General features: G+C 45.9%; 2 protein-coding genes across 2 annotated transcripts in view; one reads left to right on the forward strand and one right to left on the reverse strand.

Moving 5' to 3' along the window:
- Nucleotides 1-7,133, forward strand: part of T265_10589 (hypothetical protein) — a gene marked incomplete at both ends in the record, with an annotated part of 28,088 nt that extends 20,955 nt beyond the window's left edge. Inside the window, 3 exons of the mRNA XM_009177005.1 lie at nucleotides 2,330-2,486; nucleotides 3,899-4,365; nucleotides 6,065-7,133. Of these exons, the coding sequence (XP_009175269.1) occupies nucleotides 2,330-2,486; nucleotides 3,899-4,365; nucleotides 6,065-6,229 (789 nt within the window). The remainder of the gene's footprint in view (nucleotides 1-2,329; nucleotides 2,487-3,898; nucleotides 4,366-6,064) is intronic.
- Nucleotides 7,134-11,450: 4,317 nt separating this feature from the next.
- T265_10590 (hypothetical protein) overlaps nucleotides 11,451-17,980 on the reverse strand; it is a gene marked incomplete at both ends in the record, with an annotated part of 17,120 nt that continues 10,590 nt past the window's right edge. Inside the window, 2 exons of the mRNA XM_009177007.1 lie at nucleotides 11,451-11,684; nucleotides 16,202-16,426. Coding sequence (XP_009175271.1) covers nucleotides 11,451-11,684; nucleotides 16,202-16,426 — 459 coding nt within the window. The remainder of the gene's footprint in view (nucleotides 11,685-16,201; nucleotides 16,427-17,980) is intronic.

The raw sequence follows: 17,980 nt of genomic DNA on the forward strand, positions 1-17,980 counted from the left end.
TGCATTACGTATATGTATGTCTCTGCTTGATTATTCAGAGACTCAATCATTAATTCCTCCGCAACGGCCTTGTGTTCACTGACTTATACCTTCGAAAATCTCAGCAGCGTTGCTTGGAGTTTAACTGGTTGGAAAACGCGAATATCCGTCTGAAAGTGTGAACTGGTTCGGTAAACCTGCGGTATTTACATGAGCGATGTGATGTGGCATTTCTATATACGCGCGTTCCAGCAACAGTTAAGGATCACCGATCACATAGCTGTACTTCTGAACGAAGAAACGTATTGTAAACTGACCATCAGGCGACAACGATGTCAATCAACACTATTCCGGAAATCCGAATGGATTGAAAAGCATCATGTATTTCTCAGAGAAAATTGTTAGTGAGCTGAGGGTTTCAAGAAACAGTGGAGTAGTGCGTACATATGTAACCATACCCCATTTGAGATTTATGTCTGCACGTGAGTGATTACATTGTTCGTCACAAATCCATAAGTCGCTCACCATCGTTATGCACATGGAATGGGTTGAACGCTCTCAAGGGGGTTTGAACATATATCTCGTTGTTTAACTCACTTCACCGTTTCAATGAAGTTTTCTGTGAATTTTCCAAGCGTAGTAAGGTGCGTCCATCGTGCGCTTTGATCGATCGCTCTAGTGTCCGATTCAGTCTCGACGCCTAGTTGAACTTTTCTGTTTGAGTTGCTGACTTTAACGACACGAGGCTGAACTTTACTTTGCTGAGCCACTGATTTAATCGAACTTCGTCGTAGGCACGCCTGTTCGGGGCTTTTCGTAAACTAGTTCCTCGAACTATTGTAAAAAGTTATCGGGTCATTATTTTTGAGAAGTATTACTGCGAAACTTTGATGTTCGAAGTGCCTTTGCAAAGAGGTAGCGGCGCTTTCCAACTGCATGTACTCTGAAAGGGAAGTGATTAGCAACTCCAAAGAGCTCTAATCATTACGAATATATATGTATCGCGATATCCCGAAGATCGTACCAACTGAAACATGAAGCGACCTGGTGCAGACATTCGGTTGCCTGGAAACAGCACAAGCGAGAGATTTAGCTGCGTTCCAAATGAAATTTGTTTGCAAATGAGTGTATTTCACCAACACGTGTTTTGTTCTGCTCAGTCTAACCGCCTGGTAATTATCCCTAACTCATGATCGATGTCTGAGTAATATCCAGCTGCATTGGTGAAATGCACTTCGAGCAGTGTGATTGTACACGCACATCCTGTCCGTTTTCAGACCGCGGTAGTTGCCTTACCTTCATGTGAGTGTCCCCACTGTTCCATACTAGGAAATAAAACTCATGGACTCCACTCGAGTGGTCTTTTTCTCTGTGCTCAACAGCAACAATGAGCTCTCTTGCCATGGAAATCATTATTAATGAAAATGAAGTTGAAGTGGTTCGGAGCTGGAATTGTGATGAAAAACGTGGGACTGCGGAATATATCTCAGCCAGTTTACTGGTGGTTAACAGGTCTTCGATGAAAAGTTGTTCATTGTGGCTTCGAAAGCCACGTTTTTGGTCAGTTGAACTTAGTTTGTGGATATGTGGATAGGATATACAGTGCAATGGGCCGGCTCAAACTTCAGCCTCTGCAGCTCCGTACTTGCCACTCGTGATTAAACCGCGCAACTGTTAGTGTGCAGTTCACACGGCAACGCCAATCAATAACAATCACTTGATTGATTACTGATCATTCGGGTGCTACTTGTTTAATACTTTTAGAATCAGGGACTAAAGCCAGTGTACTTTTTAAGGAAAAGCAGTCGGAAGAAACAACCTCACAGTTCGTTTGAAGATTAGCGATTTCCTTCACCTCATTAAATCGGAATAGGTTTTCGGGAAATACACTCATTTGCAAATCAATTTGGTTTTCACGAGAGACCCAAATGAACATCTCGTTTATGATATTCTACAACCGAATGTGCTGCACACAGGCCGCTTCATGTTTCAGTTGGCACGATATTCGAGATATCGCAGTATACTTTCATGAAGATGATGGAGAATATCATAAACGAGATGTTCATTTGGGTCTCTCGTGAAAACCAAATTGATTTGCAAATGAGTGCATTTCTCGAAAACAGTCCAATTTGGGTTCAATTAGGACATAAGGATGATGGAAACTCGGGGACTGCGCCTACCTGATGAGCCCCAAGAAGGGCGAAACGGGCTGTCGAAGAGTTTTCAGCAACCTTGTGAGTAGTTTCCTTCTGAATAGGTTTTCTCCGTTCATTTCATCGAGTTTGCATTGTTACCAACTCCAGCTAGCCACGATCGTTTTTCAACTCATCCTGTTTCCACTCCACTTCAGGAACGAATGTTGTTCGTCCAACAATGGATCAACAATATCCGACCAGACCTACCCTTGTGGGTACAAACCTCCTTGACCCAGATTGTTCCCATTACGAATCCAACCTATTATCCTACAGAAGAGGATCCGATGGGCCCGTCGGAACTAACTCATGAAGGTGAGTTTGTTATTCGATCCCCGGGCGTCGCTCTGGTTTGGCCTTAACCTGGTCCAAGATCACCCCTGGGTTACTGATTTTCGATCCCTCTGGGGTTGAAGAAACAGCTCCTCTCACGAGGAGTGCAGAAAAAAAATGAACGCTTGAACAAAAACACTGAATACAATTCGCCACAATTACATATCGACGACATGTTTTTGCGACCGGGTTATTTACATGCATTTCCTTTAGATCGTTGACTAGGTGTATACCATACTTTCGAAATGGAAACTGGTCATTCTTTCCCATCTGCTTTCTAAAACTAAGTTTACATGCACCAGGTGTCAAAGCATATTGTGGCCTATACTATCTGATCAATATCATTTGTTTACTTATTTCATTCGATGACTCTCGGAAGAGCTATTCAGACAGCCTGTTTCATTAGTCCACAAAAGCGTTCCTCTCCAACGACTCTCTCCAAGGGATGAAACTCCTAGAAAAGGGTAAGTACGGTAACCAATTGAAAGACTACTCTACCCTGTCGTGGACTCTACGTTAATGGTCTCTGTAGAGAATCATATGCAGAAACCACGTGAAAATACTACGCATTCATATGCATTCTGAGTTCTACCACTACACTAGGGATACTGCTGGTCTTAGCCCATATTCGTGTTTCGCCACCATTCCTACAATTGTGACCGTTACGTTAGGTTTACGTGTTTTCTGTTTATTCGGATATTGCACCTTATGAGTAATATCCTACTCAGGAGGCTTCTGCACTTTTTCTTGACTTGAACAAAGTAGGGTTTGGAGCTTATTTGGTGAGGAGATTGCACATGGGATAACAAGACTTATTGGTACGCATCTGGGTGTCTATCTAGCTCTGAATAGACAAACGAGCATTGTGAAATCACCCATTAGAGTTGCTTGACCAGCGAGCACACTACGTAGGGCAAACTACTGACGGAACGAGAGTTTACTGGTTGGCGGGATAGTGAATTGGGAGAACCAGTAGCAGAGTATATTGGCAGACTGTTGCTCAAATTTTTCAGGCATTGCTTAAGATCTCGCTTTTGTCATGGCCAGCTGATAGGGAAAAATCGTTAAGCGGTAACACCTTTTTGGTGCTTAGCTGCCATGTCACCCGAAGGAAGCACGAGGGCTGGGATACTGCCAGGTTGCCCAAGACTAGACAGGGGAATCCGAGAGGCAAAGGTCGGGTTCGAACCACGGACCTTCTGGTCAGTAAATTCGCGCTCTAACCACTTGGGCCATCAGGGAATAGCGACATGTGATGTACTGCCGTGGATGGACCTGTGCCAAATAAAAGCTCTTACTCATTTTGGCGAGATACATTACATAGCAATAAGCCAGCTGCCTTCTTCATGGTTTTGCCCGCCTGAACTTTCCCTTCCTTGTTCCATTATTTCTAGGAAAGCGGGCAGCTAGTGATGTCACTCGGCTGTCTCCTCCAGAGCAGCTTACTGTACGGAGTGGTGCTTCGTCAAATCATATGTCGCAGTCGTATGATTATCATACCAAACACCTTGCTCCCCACGTGGCTTCCTCATCGGCAAACGCAATCGGTATGCTTGGCCCACGTTATCCAAACGCCACAGGAGCCGCTTCATCGACTGCCGCCGGCAACGGACCTCTTTTGGCTTCGCTTTCCAATTACCATTCTCATCATCTGAACATGAACGGACAGTCATTCCGAACACCAAACGGTCAGAACCATGCAACTGGTGTAGGAAATCACCGTACCCATCTGGCCTTCCACCACAACTCCCTTGAACTGCTGAAAAACTGTTCAACTACCATGGATGCGCATGCACAGGATGGTTGTACTGCTCCAGTTGGACGACTTTTTGATGACTTCGAGACGCGATTAGTTGTGAAGGTTAGTGGGTTTTGCTGCTTTCCGATCTCTTCTTTCTAAGATATCTCCCCGGAAAAGGGGTGGTCTTCTGCACATCAACAACATCTATGTATCATCCCTAAGCTATGTTCTTTTTCACGATGTTTGACCTAAGTGAAAGTGCCTGAGTTAGCATCGTGTTCTCATGGAACTGAGCTTTTCAAATGCATGTGAACCGTTCAGACACATAGGTGAAGCAATCTCTCGGTTTTTCACTGACAGGATGAAATATGTAGTGAACATTACCAAATCTTCTCACATCACCGTCAATTTTCGCTGATCTAGTGATATTGTGATATAGAGCTTTGAAAATGCCATGATGGAGGCGACATGTGACACCCGCGCATCAGCGATGCATCAACCAAATTTAGCGGCAGAATCAATCAGGGTGCACACATGAGCTCAAATCTTACCATTGTTTGGGGATGTCCCTTAAACTCAACAACATGGAGCGTTACATTTTACTGAGCGCAGCTACCTGATACAACGGCAAAGTCGGTAGTTGGCTGGGACGGAACGATCGGTGCCCTCGTTTCGGTACGTGTCACAGATCGGTGCTAAACGTCGAAATAGAGCTGCGTTCAATTTGGCGAACAAAGAATAAGGAAATGTGACTCAGCTGAGTCTTTCGTTAAAACTAAATAAGGCTGCAAATGAGTGGAAAGCTTCGAACCTTTTCGATTTAACCATCTGTCGACAAACTCAGATAGGGGCGAAATAGCCCGGTGGTTAGAGTGCGAATTTACTGACCGGAAGGTCCGCGGTTCAAACCCGGCCCCTGTATCTCGACTTCCCCCATCTGGGCTTGGGCAACGTCGCAGTATCCCAGTCCTCATGCTTCCTTCGGGGTCTTATGGCAGCTAGGTACCAAAAGGGCGCTACGGCTAAACGGTTTTTTAAACTCATTTATATGTATCCGACTGTTGGTGAGTAGGTATCGATCCTCGTGGGCAATCTGGTACCAAAGGTGGCCGCAGAGCGCCTCCTCATTTATTGGGTGGGTGCAGACAAATCAACCACTAGTCCCTTCAGGCTGTCTCCCGCGGGATCATGCGCCTGTCGACCAGTATTCACTTTTTTATTTCAAATAACTGACAACTTATTTAAACAACCATCTGACTAGTGATGAATGATTTGAAACACTGGATCCCTTTGATCCGTTTCATCAAGACAAAAAGAAGACAAATGTTGCCCTTTTGAACGACATGCGTATAACAACCGTGGTTTTGTACAACGTGAGCATAGTAGTGACTATAAGCGTCGACTGTTCAAAGGTCACCAAGGTGAACAGTCAGAATGTTTAATGTTAGTAGTCGCTGATCATCATTGGAAATCAAAGAAGTCTCACATTTAAATGATGTCTCAGAAGCTGGTCACTATCTCACGGAGATAGCTGCTCGGAAATGTCCGAATTAATGTCACGGGCCTTTTGGTCAAATGTGAAAGTCTACAGACCCACAAGATCTAAAACAAGGGAGCCGTGCACCAATCCTACCTATGAGTTAATCATTAAGCAACTGACCGTTATTTGAAACTCGCGATAACCACATAGCAAGCTATCGACGACAGCCCCATGACCGGGATAGTTCACAGATTTGATTTTCCCGTGAAGTGATCGAATCTTTAATAGTGATGTGCCTTCGCCAAAACATGATTTCTTATCGTTGACCATTTCTCTCAGCTTTTCCGCGACTACTTCACCAAGGGGAGTTGCCCCGTGCTCAACGAAGTTCGGCAACGGACTGCGAACACCGTGCTTGCTGGCCGTCGAACAGCGACCAGCATACGAGCCAAAATCAAACGACTCCAGACCAGTGGCCGGTGGACCGACTACACAGGAATATGACACATCCGATCGCTGGAACCATCATCAACCACGCGCTTTCATCAGTGGGGTATACCGCTTCACAAACCCTTTGTTGAAAAGCTTCCCTCCCTTTCTGTGCTTCCTTTTCATGTCCAAACATGCACATGCGCGTATGGTACCATATTTGTACAGTTCATTTCGTTTGGTTGATGGTTTTCATTTATGTTTACCGCTTCAGCTCCATTTTTATCATGTCAGTGTTTTCTGTCCACCGACTCCAGGTCTGGGGGTTTCAATGATGAATTGTCGTTCGCCCTCGAAAATGCCTGACCATCAGCGCCGGCCATGTGGTTTTCTCGTCCCACGCTCCCCGAGTTTTCTGCTCAATCGTTCCGGTGGTTTCCTTGGCTTTTCTGTAAACCTCAATCGCAGTTGCATTTTTATCACAACTACGACCTCGTCCTCAAATGTTTCAGCTGGCATTCCGCGCCTCACTCTGACGCATTGATCTCAATATTCCATTTTATGGACAGTATTTCCCATGTCTGCTCCAACTATCTATTAGTTTGACGTTCTGCATTTTGTTCTCAACACATCACTTTCCTAGTGTTTCCAACCTAGTCACAGACGTTAACTACACTTTATGTGCCTCGCAGTGCTGTTGGCAACTTAATCGTGGGGTCACTGCGCAATTCTGTTACGCCTTTACCGGGTCCACAAGGATACATACTTCTTGATCAAGACATTCTCCGCATCGTCGATTCTTCACCATTTTTTGCTGCTTATCAAACTTCTACCGCTCCTTTTGTTTGTGTTGCAATCTTCTCTTATCCTTGCGTTGTATTGTTCCTTTGCTTCCTCTTTCTTACACAATAAGGGGACAAATGAACTTAATTGAGATTTTGTGCCTCTGTCGAGCGATCTCTCTCCATCTGAATTGAGCAAATACCAACCAAAATGGCTCTGAGTTTATTCATTTCCTATTTCTAGGCATGCTAGTTCCCGGCCAAGGGCACATAGGGTCGGGATTCGTACCAAGAGACAATCACTGCATACAGAGGCCCTGGTAGCTGATCTTTGGTCGCTGCTTTGGTCACGCTTACCTTCTGGCTCACTCTGTCAGACAGTTCAACTGTCTGAAACTTATTTGGGGTGAGCCTTACTGCGAGTGAACAAAACCATTAATATCACAAGATGGATTGAGCGCCGTCCTGTGCTACGTGAAAAATTTGACGTTAGAAAAGCGTACTAAGATAGGATACCATAATTCGGCGTTTTACATGCCACCGCCAAACTTATTCGAGCATTTTCCCACCAACTCAATGGGGACGAAATACGGCGCTGTTTCGGTTAGTTACGGAGCATCCGGATTGGCATGCTCGTACGGGCAATTCTCCGTATTATTACCCCACCACACCGTTTTACCAAAATCATTTGAAGGTACCATTTGTCTTCTCAAAAGTCTATTAATTTGATGACGGATGTAAGGCCACACCTAAAGCTATGCTTTACATGATTCGAGGTAGCATTGTTTGAAAGTGCTATAAGAAGTATTTATCGTTGCACTGGCGTATTACTGTTGATGGCCATTCCACTGATCACCATAGGGCAGTCGAAAAACTGAACCGAACCTCGCTTTTTATTGCCATCGCCGTCGATGGTACCCGCAGTTACTTTGAAAAGTGGAAAGATGGTATGTACAACCCTTGTGGGTGATAACTTTGGTGGTGAAATGCGTCTAGTTCCAGATAACATGAGCTTTTGAACACAAATAGGTGCTGGTAACTTACAGTGTTCTCCAGTGAGCCACAGGACGAAAGCACGGGCGTGATGGATCGTTCCGCAGAAGTGGCGATGTCATGAAAATCACAACCAACTAAGCAACAGCATGCACTGAAATCGTTTTGTTTTCTCAGTTCTTTTCTAAATGACTAAAGCGAGTCCATTGCAAGCGCCATCAAGTGGATCTGGCAAAACAACTGGAGACGGGCTCTAGATTGCATTCACATTGCTCATCTAATAAGGCGACAATACTGCTTTCGCCAAATTCGTCGAATAGCTCAAATGCTTTCTCTGCATGCGGGCTGTTGGCTACCTAGGGTTGCAGAAAAATTCAGTTTATGGCCCGATGCTTGTATCTCCCAATGGATAGAAGAAAATATAGCCAACGCAGGTGCACGCCCTTTATTTGTGTGGGAGTACTCCCACAAACTGTAAGCATTCGCCTAGGAGAGTTACCTGGAAAGTTGTTTTCGAGCGAGTGAAGAATCTCCAGTTATAGCGAGCGTGTTCGACTCAACTGAAACGCAGACCAAGATTTCAATTTATCAGCTTTATACCATGTACCATAGGCACATCGGTTCCAGCTGCTACAGTTTCGATCACCGGAAAACGGGAATGTGGAACGTGCGACCAAGCCTTGGAGGCGAAGGCACGTTCAGTTTGTTTGAAAATTGGATAGCTACGCATTAAAAGCGATAGCTTTGATGCAATAGCGTCACTGACTACGCGATTGGGTCATTTCCGCCAATGTCCTTAAGCACTGGTGATTTGAGTCCCGGGGTCCCCATCAAGGGAGGCGGCAGTTGCCCACCCGACTATGTTTACTGGTTAGTGTTTTTGCACTTCGTTGCCAGGTCATACACTGTCCACCTCTCGATCGCTTCCACTCAGTCCAGGACTGGTAAATCAGCTCTGAGAGGCAGACGGTAATCTGGGACGTCCTAACCAACGCAGCCTATGAGACGTGAGTAATTCATCTATCGCAGGAGAATTTCTTCCTCCTAACATCTGGCGGACCTCAGCATCACTAATCCGACGTTCCCACTGGACCCAACAAATGCTTCGAAGACGCCGATGATCAACCACTGACATCTTCCTATGTGCTCTGCGTTTAGGGTCCGTCTCTGATCCATAAAGAAGTATCGATGACACCACCGCAGACGAACTCACACCGCGTCGTCGCCACAGGTGTCGGAGGTTGGCGAAAGCTGTCCTGGCCTTTCCGATTCGAGAAATAATCTCATCCCCAGCCAATCCACCGGAACTTATGCAGCTACCCAGGTAAACAAATTTATGTACTAAGTCGATTGGCTCACCTGTAAACACGAGGAGTGGGTTAGATCCCACCCAGTCTTGTAGCAGCACTTTAGGTTTGCAGGTGTGAAGCCCATGCCAAACCATGCAGCGAAGTTATAAAGGTTAGTTAAATTCGTCTACATTCGGGGAAATATCTGAACCAGGGAGAGCAATATTGTCCGCATACTCTGTCGGTCAAGGCGATTGCCTTGATGCATGAGGACCACTGACTGCGTGAATGGGCCTTTTCTGCCAGTGACGATAGCCATTAATAAGTTGAGTCCTGGGGTTCTTACACAACCAGGCATCGATTGTCGACCCGACTCAGTTTAGTGGTTAATATTTCCGTACTCCGTTGATAGTCCACCTCTCGGACGCTTCTGGTTAGCAAAGGGCTGGGCAAAAAGAGCTCTGCGCGGCAGATGGTCTTCTGACATGCGGATTACATGTCCTAACCAGCCTTACCTATGAAGTGTGAGTAATTCATCCATGACGGGAGAGTTCCTTCTTCCTAAGACCATCTGGCGTACCTCAGCATAACTGATCCGATGTCCCCACCAGACCAGACCAATGCTTCGGGGACACCGATAGTCAAACACCGACATCTTTCGTATATCCTCTGCGCATAAATGCCACGTGCTGATCCATAAAGCAGTATGGATCGCACCATCGCAGTGTGGACTGCCCTTGATAAACTCACGTCACGCCGGTGCCATAAGCGTCAGAGGTTGGCAAAAGCTGTCCTGGTCTCTGCGATTCGAGAAATAATCTCATTTCTAGCCAGCCTACCGGATTGTGCATAACTTCCCAGATAAACAAATTAACCACCGCGGTGATCAGCTCATCCGAAGATATGAAGTTTCCGTTTGATTCCAACTCGTTTTGTGGCAGTATTTTACATTTTTCAGGTTCGAAGCACATACCGAACCATTCGGCATAGTTATCTAAGTTATCTGAAGTCGTTTGCACTTGGGAAGGATATGAAACAAGGAGAGCAATATCGTCTTCATACTCAATGTCTGTGAGCGAACGTCCCGGGTGCATTTCGACTCCCGAGGTTTCAGAGGCAAGCAGAGAAATTTCAAGCGGCACATCAATGAAAAATTTCAAGAGGAAAGATGGGAGAGGACAGCCTTATCTTATACTAATGGATATGGTGAACTCAGGCGAAAGTTTACCGTGCACTCGTACGTGCCCACAGGAGTTCGCATACAGTGCCCTCATAAGGGATATAAATTTGGAAGAGACACCTTTGATCGTCAGACACTGACAACCGATAGAATCAAAAGCAGCTTTTAAATCAAGAGAAACGACCAACGTGGGACGTCTGAAGGAGTGGCACTGTTCAAGAATTTGTCTTAAGGCAAACATATGGTCGATGCATCCTCGACCAGGGCGAAACCCAGCTTGATTCTCACGAATGTCTCTCCCGATAATCCATCAACCTGTGCAAAATGATGCCAGAGAGCACCTTAGATGCGACCGGTACCACGATGGTTGTCACATGACGCTCTTGCGCCCGTTTTGAAAACTGGGATAACGGTCGAGGAGCTCCATTCGGCACCATTCGTTCCAAATCATCTGCAGTATGGTTGTCAGACTCTTCACCAGGACCTCGCCACCTTCTTTAAAGAGCGCGGTGTACACCATCCAGGTCAGGTGCCTTGTCGCGCTTCAGGATTGAAATTTCATGCTTGATTTCAGTTGCTGATGGTGGGTTGGTTTCAATGTTCCATTCGGGCCCGTTTGGTTTTTCCAGCGGTTGTGTTGAAGACCATGTGAACTGTTCTTGGAAGTGCTCAACCCACCGCTCAAGACGAGGTTTGTGGGAGAGAATTGACGTTCCGTCTTTTTCGCATATTGTCTCATCAACATCTACCTTCTATTGACCCGTAGATCTAATCAATTGAAACAGGGGCGCGGTTGTAGCTTGCAGTGAAAACCTTCTCCATCTCCTGAGCCTTCGAAATCCACCAACGTTCTCTGTCATTCTTCAAGCTCCCGATTATCCGGTGTTTGAGGGATCTGCGTGCACCACAGGTCACTAGTTGCTGGTATGGGTTTTCTGGCAGCAATAAGATCTGCTGAGCTCGAAGATATCCAGTATTCTTTGATTCGAGTCAGATGGGCTGAATAAACAGTTCTGGAAGCTGACAGCATTGCTTCCTTAATTTGCCTCCATTCATCCTCCAAAGTCCTCATCGTCCACATGACTGTGCTTTTCTAGTATCTTTCTAGCCAGATCAGCTCGATATTCTTCGGCTACTGAAAATTGTCGAAGTTGATGAACGGAGCTGCTCTCTTTTGGTACGCGTGGTGCAGGCGGAAAGCGAAGTGCTAAGCGGGCCCGAACGATGGCGTTGTCAGAGTCAGGTTGCGTACCCCAGAAGGAACGACAATCCTTAAATGAGGCTCTCTATAAGTAACTGATTACCATATGGTCCAATGGAGTCCAGAACTGTATTGTGGTAGGTGTACTCCAAGTAACTCGGCGTGAGCGTACGTGTTGGAATTTCGCACTGGCCAGGAACAGACGATGATCCGCACACGACTGAAGCCGCTCTCCGTTGTCCGTACGCTCAGCATCCATTCCAAATCGAGTACCTAACTGTGCTTCTTCCGGACTTGGTCATCCAACTAGGGCATTCACAACACCAACCAGGATTACTATATCCGTCCTTCTTGCTGACCGAAGCAGTCCTGACAGATCTTGATCAAACTCGTCCTTCTCAATCTCAGAACTGCCATCTGTTAGGACGTATGCTGATACGACAAATGAACACCATTTACTACACCGACCTGCGTTAATCTTAAGTTAGCCAGACAATCGAACAGAGCAAAGACGACTGTAAGGCGCTTTCAGCCTTAGGGCCGAGTACAACTCCCACACCGAAGATACTACATGCCATTGTATCAGGATCACCGGATGCCTGAAAAGTGGAATGTGGAATATCTGAGCCCGTCCTAAGCAGCTTGAGGTGGGGGGTCTTGTATGCGTGTTTCGGAGACGCAACACAGATAAAGAGGGAAAGTAAAGTTTCCGCAAGGGATGCCTGTTCCCCATAGGGTACGGACATTAAAGGCTGTAATAGGGATCAGATATTTTGAGGTTAGTAGGTGAATATTTTGGTTTATCATTCTGGACGATGGTTGAGGCACCCAACCTTGAGGCCTTGACTCAAAAGTCTGACCAACAAGGCAGTGGGAGGATGTAGGGTTTCGTTCCGGGACCCTGCACCTAGTCCGTGACTCGAGTGTCCGACCCGCAAGACAGCGGTTGTTAGGGTTTTCTTGGGGGACCCTTCCCGGAGTCGTTGACTCAATAGTATGACATGCTCAGCTGCAGGGGGTTGGCCTAACCCGAGGATGCAGGGAGTAAGGAATAACCGCCTCATTCTGATGCAGTTGCACACATCATGTGCCTTTTAAGCAGCACCGGACTCTTTGGTTTTCGACCGTATTGAATAATGCATCGGCGGTCACGGTCAACCGTTGGGCGATCGGAGTGTGCGATTTTTGGAGTTGACCTTTTCCAGCCCGTCCTTCCTCAGGGGAAGGCAGCATCGCTGTTCCATAAATATGGACACCCTGGTCGCCTGGGGAAAACGGCTCACTGGCTTCACACTCCTATCGCAGAGGACAGTACGACTTAATCTCCAAACTGTCTCGTAATACGATTACTCGCAGTGCAAGGTCTCGTTGTTCTTCGTCGGGCTGCTTCCTGTTGGTCTTCCTGGCATGGTTGAATTTTTAGGAACTGAGTTTCTAACTGAGCCCGCAGGGTTATTGCAGCAAAGAAGCCCGACCACCACGACAAGGTGACAGATCGAGGAATATCAAGATTCTCATTTCACCGTCCCCTGTGAATGAAACTGACCTAGCGCCACTGTACGGCTTTCAAATGAATTACACGTGATGGCCGCCCACGTTTCTCAAAAGTGGAGGCCTGCCAAGTGTTGTGAGAACTCTCCTTAAAATACGTGAAGTGTACGTTAAGGTGTAATGTGTTCAAACAGTCACTACTTTGTACTGTCAGTTGCACATCATTTTAAAGACTGCACTGGATTTCCCTATGTGGGTTCCTGCAGCACCAAAAAACCAGCTACGCAAACTCCATGCAATCGGACAGAAAGAAAAATGTAGTCAAAAACTGCCCCATGTTTATCTGTGTCGCACTGTACAGTCTAAATATGATATAAAGTGAAGTAAAAATTACAATTCCCCACACGAAGGCGCTCTCGAAGAAATTTTCGTGCAGAAAGCGGACGCTCGGTTACCGGAGAATGAAGGTTAGAACTGGAGAGTTTACTGGTAAATACTGATCGCATTTCGTCGGACTCGTGCCGTAATCGGACAAGCTTCAAAGTGATCATTGTCAATCCAGTAATACTCATTCTAAAAATCCAAGACAGAAAAATGATTAGTTGGCTGGAATCACCACGGAAGCAACGCGCGGATGTCAAGGAATAATAAAAGTGACAAGCAGATAAGTATAAAGGTCGCCAAGAAGCAAACAATGGACTACTAGGAGCAGAACCTTACCTGACGGTTGAGAGATATGTAAAATGATAAGTCTACTGCAGATGTGTGCGGATTCACGTATGTGAAAATCGGATTATTGGGCTACTAAATGACTAGACCGCCGGTCGAGAACAGCCATTATTTCAACATTCCTTTGACTTTTCTTTCTTTTTCTTCTTTTATACTGCATGACACATAAGGTCGGGGGAAAACTAAAGACCAAAGTGTACGGGAAGCCAACCGACATTGGGATAATTGTGAATTACTCGTCCGCCTATCCGAAGTCGGTGTTCGCCAGTATTGACTCATCAATGTTTAGGCATGTAAAAGCCTTGTGTACAGAAGCAGATCGGACAGCGGCCAAAATTGAAGTAAAGAACAAACTTCGGGATAGTGGATATCCAGCCAGCTTGATTAGGCGTCAATTGCGAAGAGTGCTGGTACCGGTGGCGAAACCCAACAGGGAATAGATCGGGACCGCTGTTATTCCATAGAAACCAGGGACATCGGAGGAGATCCCAAGGATTCGAAACACGGATAGCATAAGAATAGCTTTCCAGAGAGGGAACACTCTGCGCTCTGGACTGGTACAATCGAAAGATCGCCTCCCGGTAAACAGAACCAGGGACTATGTATACAAAACTAGATGTAACGACTACACTAAGATCTACATAGGATAGGCGGTCAGAAAACTTCACATCCGAATCGGACAGCATAGGAGGAAATTAAACAGGCCGCCGAGAAACGCGGATGAATATCAGGCGCCATTGAAAAACTTGGTAATGGCGGAACATGAACTGGATCCAGGACACAAAATAGATTTCAAAAATGCTGAGGTTTTTGAGGCGAGGTCCTGTCACAGAGACTGATACCCGAGGCGGTAGAAATCGCCAAGCATCCCAGTGTTAACGAAATAGAGGGCGTGTAACTGGTAAGCGTGTGGAGAATGGTTTTGGATCGGCCGATATGACTCGTGTTGGTGTGCAGTTATCAGAATGAGTCATATCTGAATTGCACTTAACCTCACGCATTTTCCCTCCTCCAACACAGTTGTCGCAACACTCACAGGCCCACGAAAACCAACGAAATCTATCAGTGTCATCCGAAACGAATCATCAATGAAGCATCTTGAAGTGGAAGATTGAAGATCTAAACCCGATCGGAAATCCCCCAACCCATCGACGGAGGATTTTGGCAACCACACAAACCTTTAATTGACACGCAACACTGATTTATTGTGGTAATCTGAAGAGGGCTTACTGATTGGTTCCCCGTCTGTCTTATAAACTGACTAATTTGGTGACCTGCTCACATGGCCTGATGAAGTTTTCGTGTCAAAAGCGAAACGTTGCCCAAATAAAAATTACCGATTATTTACCAAACCTTTCTGAAAAAATTCCTTCAAAAGTAATTTTTTACAGCGAGGCGGCAAGATGGTCCAGTGGTTAGAGCGTGGATTTACTGACCAGAGGGTCCGTGGTTCGAACTTGACCTCTGCTTCTTGACTTCCCCTGTCTACGCTTGGGCAACCTGGCAATATCCTAGCCCTCGTGCTTCCTTCTGGTGACATGGCAGCTAGGTGATCTTCATCATAGATGCCCGTTTGCTGAAGTTCCGCAAGGTTGTTTCCGTGCGATCAAAATCAATAGTCGAACTTGGAACAAATGCAACTTATTTCCATAGAAATAGTGTAGTTTCCTTTCGAGCCAGAAGTCCCTAGTAAGCCGAGTAATCATAAACGAAAATGGTAAGTAAAATATCCTACTGAACAAGATCTATTTAAGACAAAGATGAATGCAGACTTGCCTGAACGATTTCGGGCTGGAGCATCACGGTGGAGCAGTAGAAACTGGTTGTTGTGCCAGAATTGACGTTCGAGTTACTGTGTCGAAACTGGTCAGATTTCAAACGGCTAACAGATTGTCTAAGATGGTCATAGAGGCCAGATGGAGTGTTTTGAATGTCAACGCGAATTCGATCCTGAAATAGTGGATAGGACACTGCTGCTACTAGGTTGTGGAAATGATGAAGTAGGTGCATGCGCTTGTGGTTTTTAATTGCTCCAAAAATTAGTCTATTATTAGAACTCATTAGTGTTGCATACAGTCGGTCGTGGTGAAATTTGGACCACGGCAAACTGATATGTGACTATTCACACTACAAAAGTATCCGTCGGTCCGTAAAAAGTTCCTACAGGTGGGTTAGTCGATCGACACAACCAAAGAAGTAACAGTTGTTAGACTAACCAATCGCAGTGCTCAGTTCGCCTGTTAAAATAAGTATTCATTCGTACCAAGAGTACGCTGTTTGGGTAACGGTAACGTGTCAGACGTGTGCGGTTTAAATTTTTGTAGCCAGGATGCATTTTGAAGTCTAAATGCAAAACCAAAAGGAAGGAAGAGCAATATTCACCTTGTCAAGTGCCAACACAACGCTGGACACATTCCGTAATTCAATTGTGTACTCCCTACCGCATTCTTCATTCACCACGCCACTGCGATCTTCCACTTGTTCAGTCGGTTCAACGTTTCCGCTGTTGTTGGTATTCGCTTGGGTACGAACTCGTGACAGCCCAAAGAGTTGGCTAAAGGTTGAAGACTTTCTTTTGACTGGACCTTTGGAACTGGAGTCTTCGTTCTGCAAATGGAACAAGTGAAGTTAACGTGTGCGTGAAGAATAGGTGTGCAAAATGAGATACAAAGCTCTACTAATGACAGGGAATCGAGAACCGAATGCCCAATCCGAGGAAGTCTGTTCTGGACAACTCTAAATGGGATCAGCCGGTTCCATGTATGCTCATGCAGTTTCAGTGTGTCCAACAACGGACTGTTTGTATTGATCATAAGAGTGATTTACAGAAGCCAGTCAAAGGTCCCCGTAAAACAGTCAGTGAAACTTGAAATGAAAGGCACAAGTGAAAACAGTATAGATAAAGCGCCTGTCGCGTACCGGATAAGTACTCTGTCGAACGGTTTACCGAGGATGCATGCTTTCCATACCCACTTGAGCTGCCACAGTTATGTCTAGTGGATTAAAAGTCGACCTCGGCCAACATCGCCAGTGAGCCTCTTCGGTGGGTTTCGCAATGCATCAGACGACTCTGGTGCAAACTGTTACAGGGTAGACGACATCAAACTCACCGACTAGAAACAGACGATTGTAGGGGATGGAAGACTTCCTAAACGCCTCAAATGATCAGCGGTGAGTGTTTTCGGATACGAGTAATATCGTTTCTTTTGCAATAGAATGCCTCCAGATGATCTGTTGGTTTTTTAGACCTATTCACTGCAGTTCCGTGGCAGAATTTCCAATACAGTGAAATGACGAAGGCAGGTGATGGGAACCAGTTGACTCCCCTAGTTGTCTGTCTGATGGCTAAACCAAGATTCTACGGAAACAATCATGAGAAGAACCAGCGCTAGTAGACTGGGCGGGTGAGATTACTTCTGGAATCCGACATACACGCTGGTGGTGTTCAACTGTTTCCATACTGTTTTAATTCTACCTTGCAGGCCGCACGTTGCTAAGGGCTAGATATACATCCTAGAACAAAACCCAGGAAGTACTTGGGATGTCCTTTGTAGGATAACTCTTCCGTCCAGGGAAAGGTACTGGAAGTTGTGGAGCGTTTTACGTATCTTGGAAGTTGTATTAGTTCTGATTGTAGTGTGACAGATTAGGTGAATGCACGAATCTGCAAGGCTCGGGCCGCGTTTGCTAACTTGAGACACCTACGGTGTCGGAATGGTTTATCCCTGAATCTGAAGGGACGTGTGTATCAAGCCACAGTACGGGCTGTTTTGTTGTATGGCTGTGAGACTTGGCCTATTCGAGCAGCGGACCTGAGACGTCTTCAGGTGTTCGACAATCGTTGTCTCAGAACCATAGCTCGTGTGGGTTGGTGTCAGCGAATCCGTAACGAGGCAGTTAGAAAGCGTGTTTTCGGTTGTGTAACGGGTACTTCCATTGAAGAATGTACCCAGCACCAGAAGCTGCGTTGGTTGCGACATGTTTTACGCATGCCGAATCATCGTTTACCGAAAAGAGTACTATTTTCTATACCCAATTCGGAGTGGCGTAAACAGAGAGGTGGCCAACCCATGACCTGGCAGAGGAGTATGAAGCAGATGACGAAACGCTTGGGTGCTGTCGGTGCTACTCGCCTTCCAGGATGAGGACCGCGTGATCCTC

The sequence above is a fragment of the Opisthorchis viverrini genome (assembly GCF_000715545.1).
Source record: "Opisthorchis viverrini unplaced genomic scaffold opera_v5_383, whole genome shotgun sequence".
Classification (NCBI taxonomy): Eukaryota; Metazoa; Platyhelminthes; class Trematoda; order Opisthorchiida; family Opisthorchiidae; genus Opisthorchis; species Opisthorchis viverrini.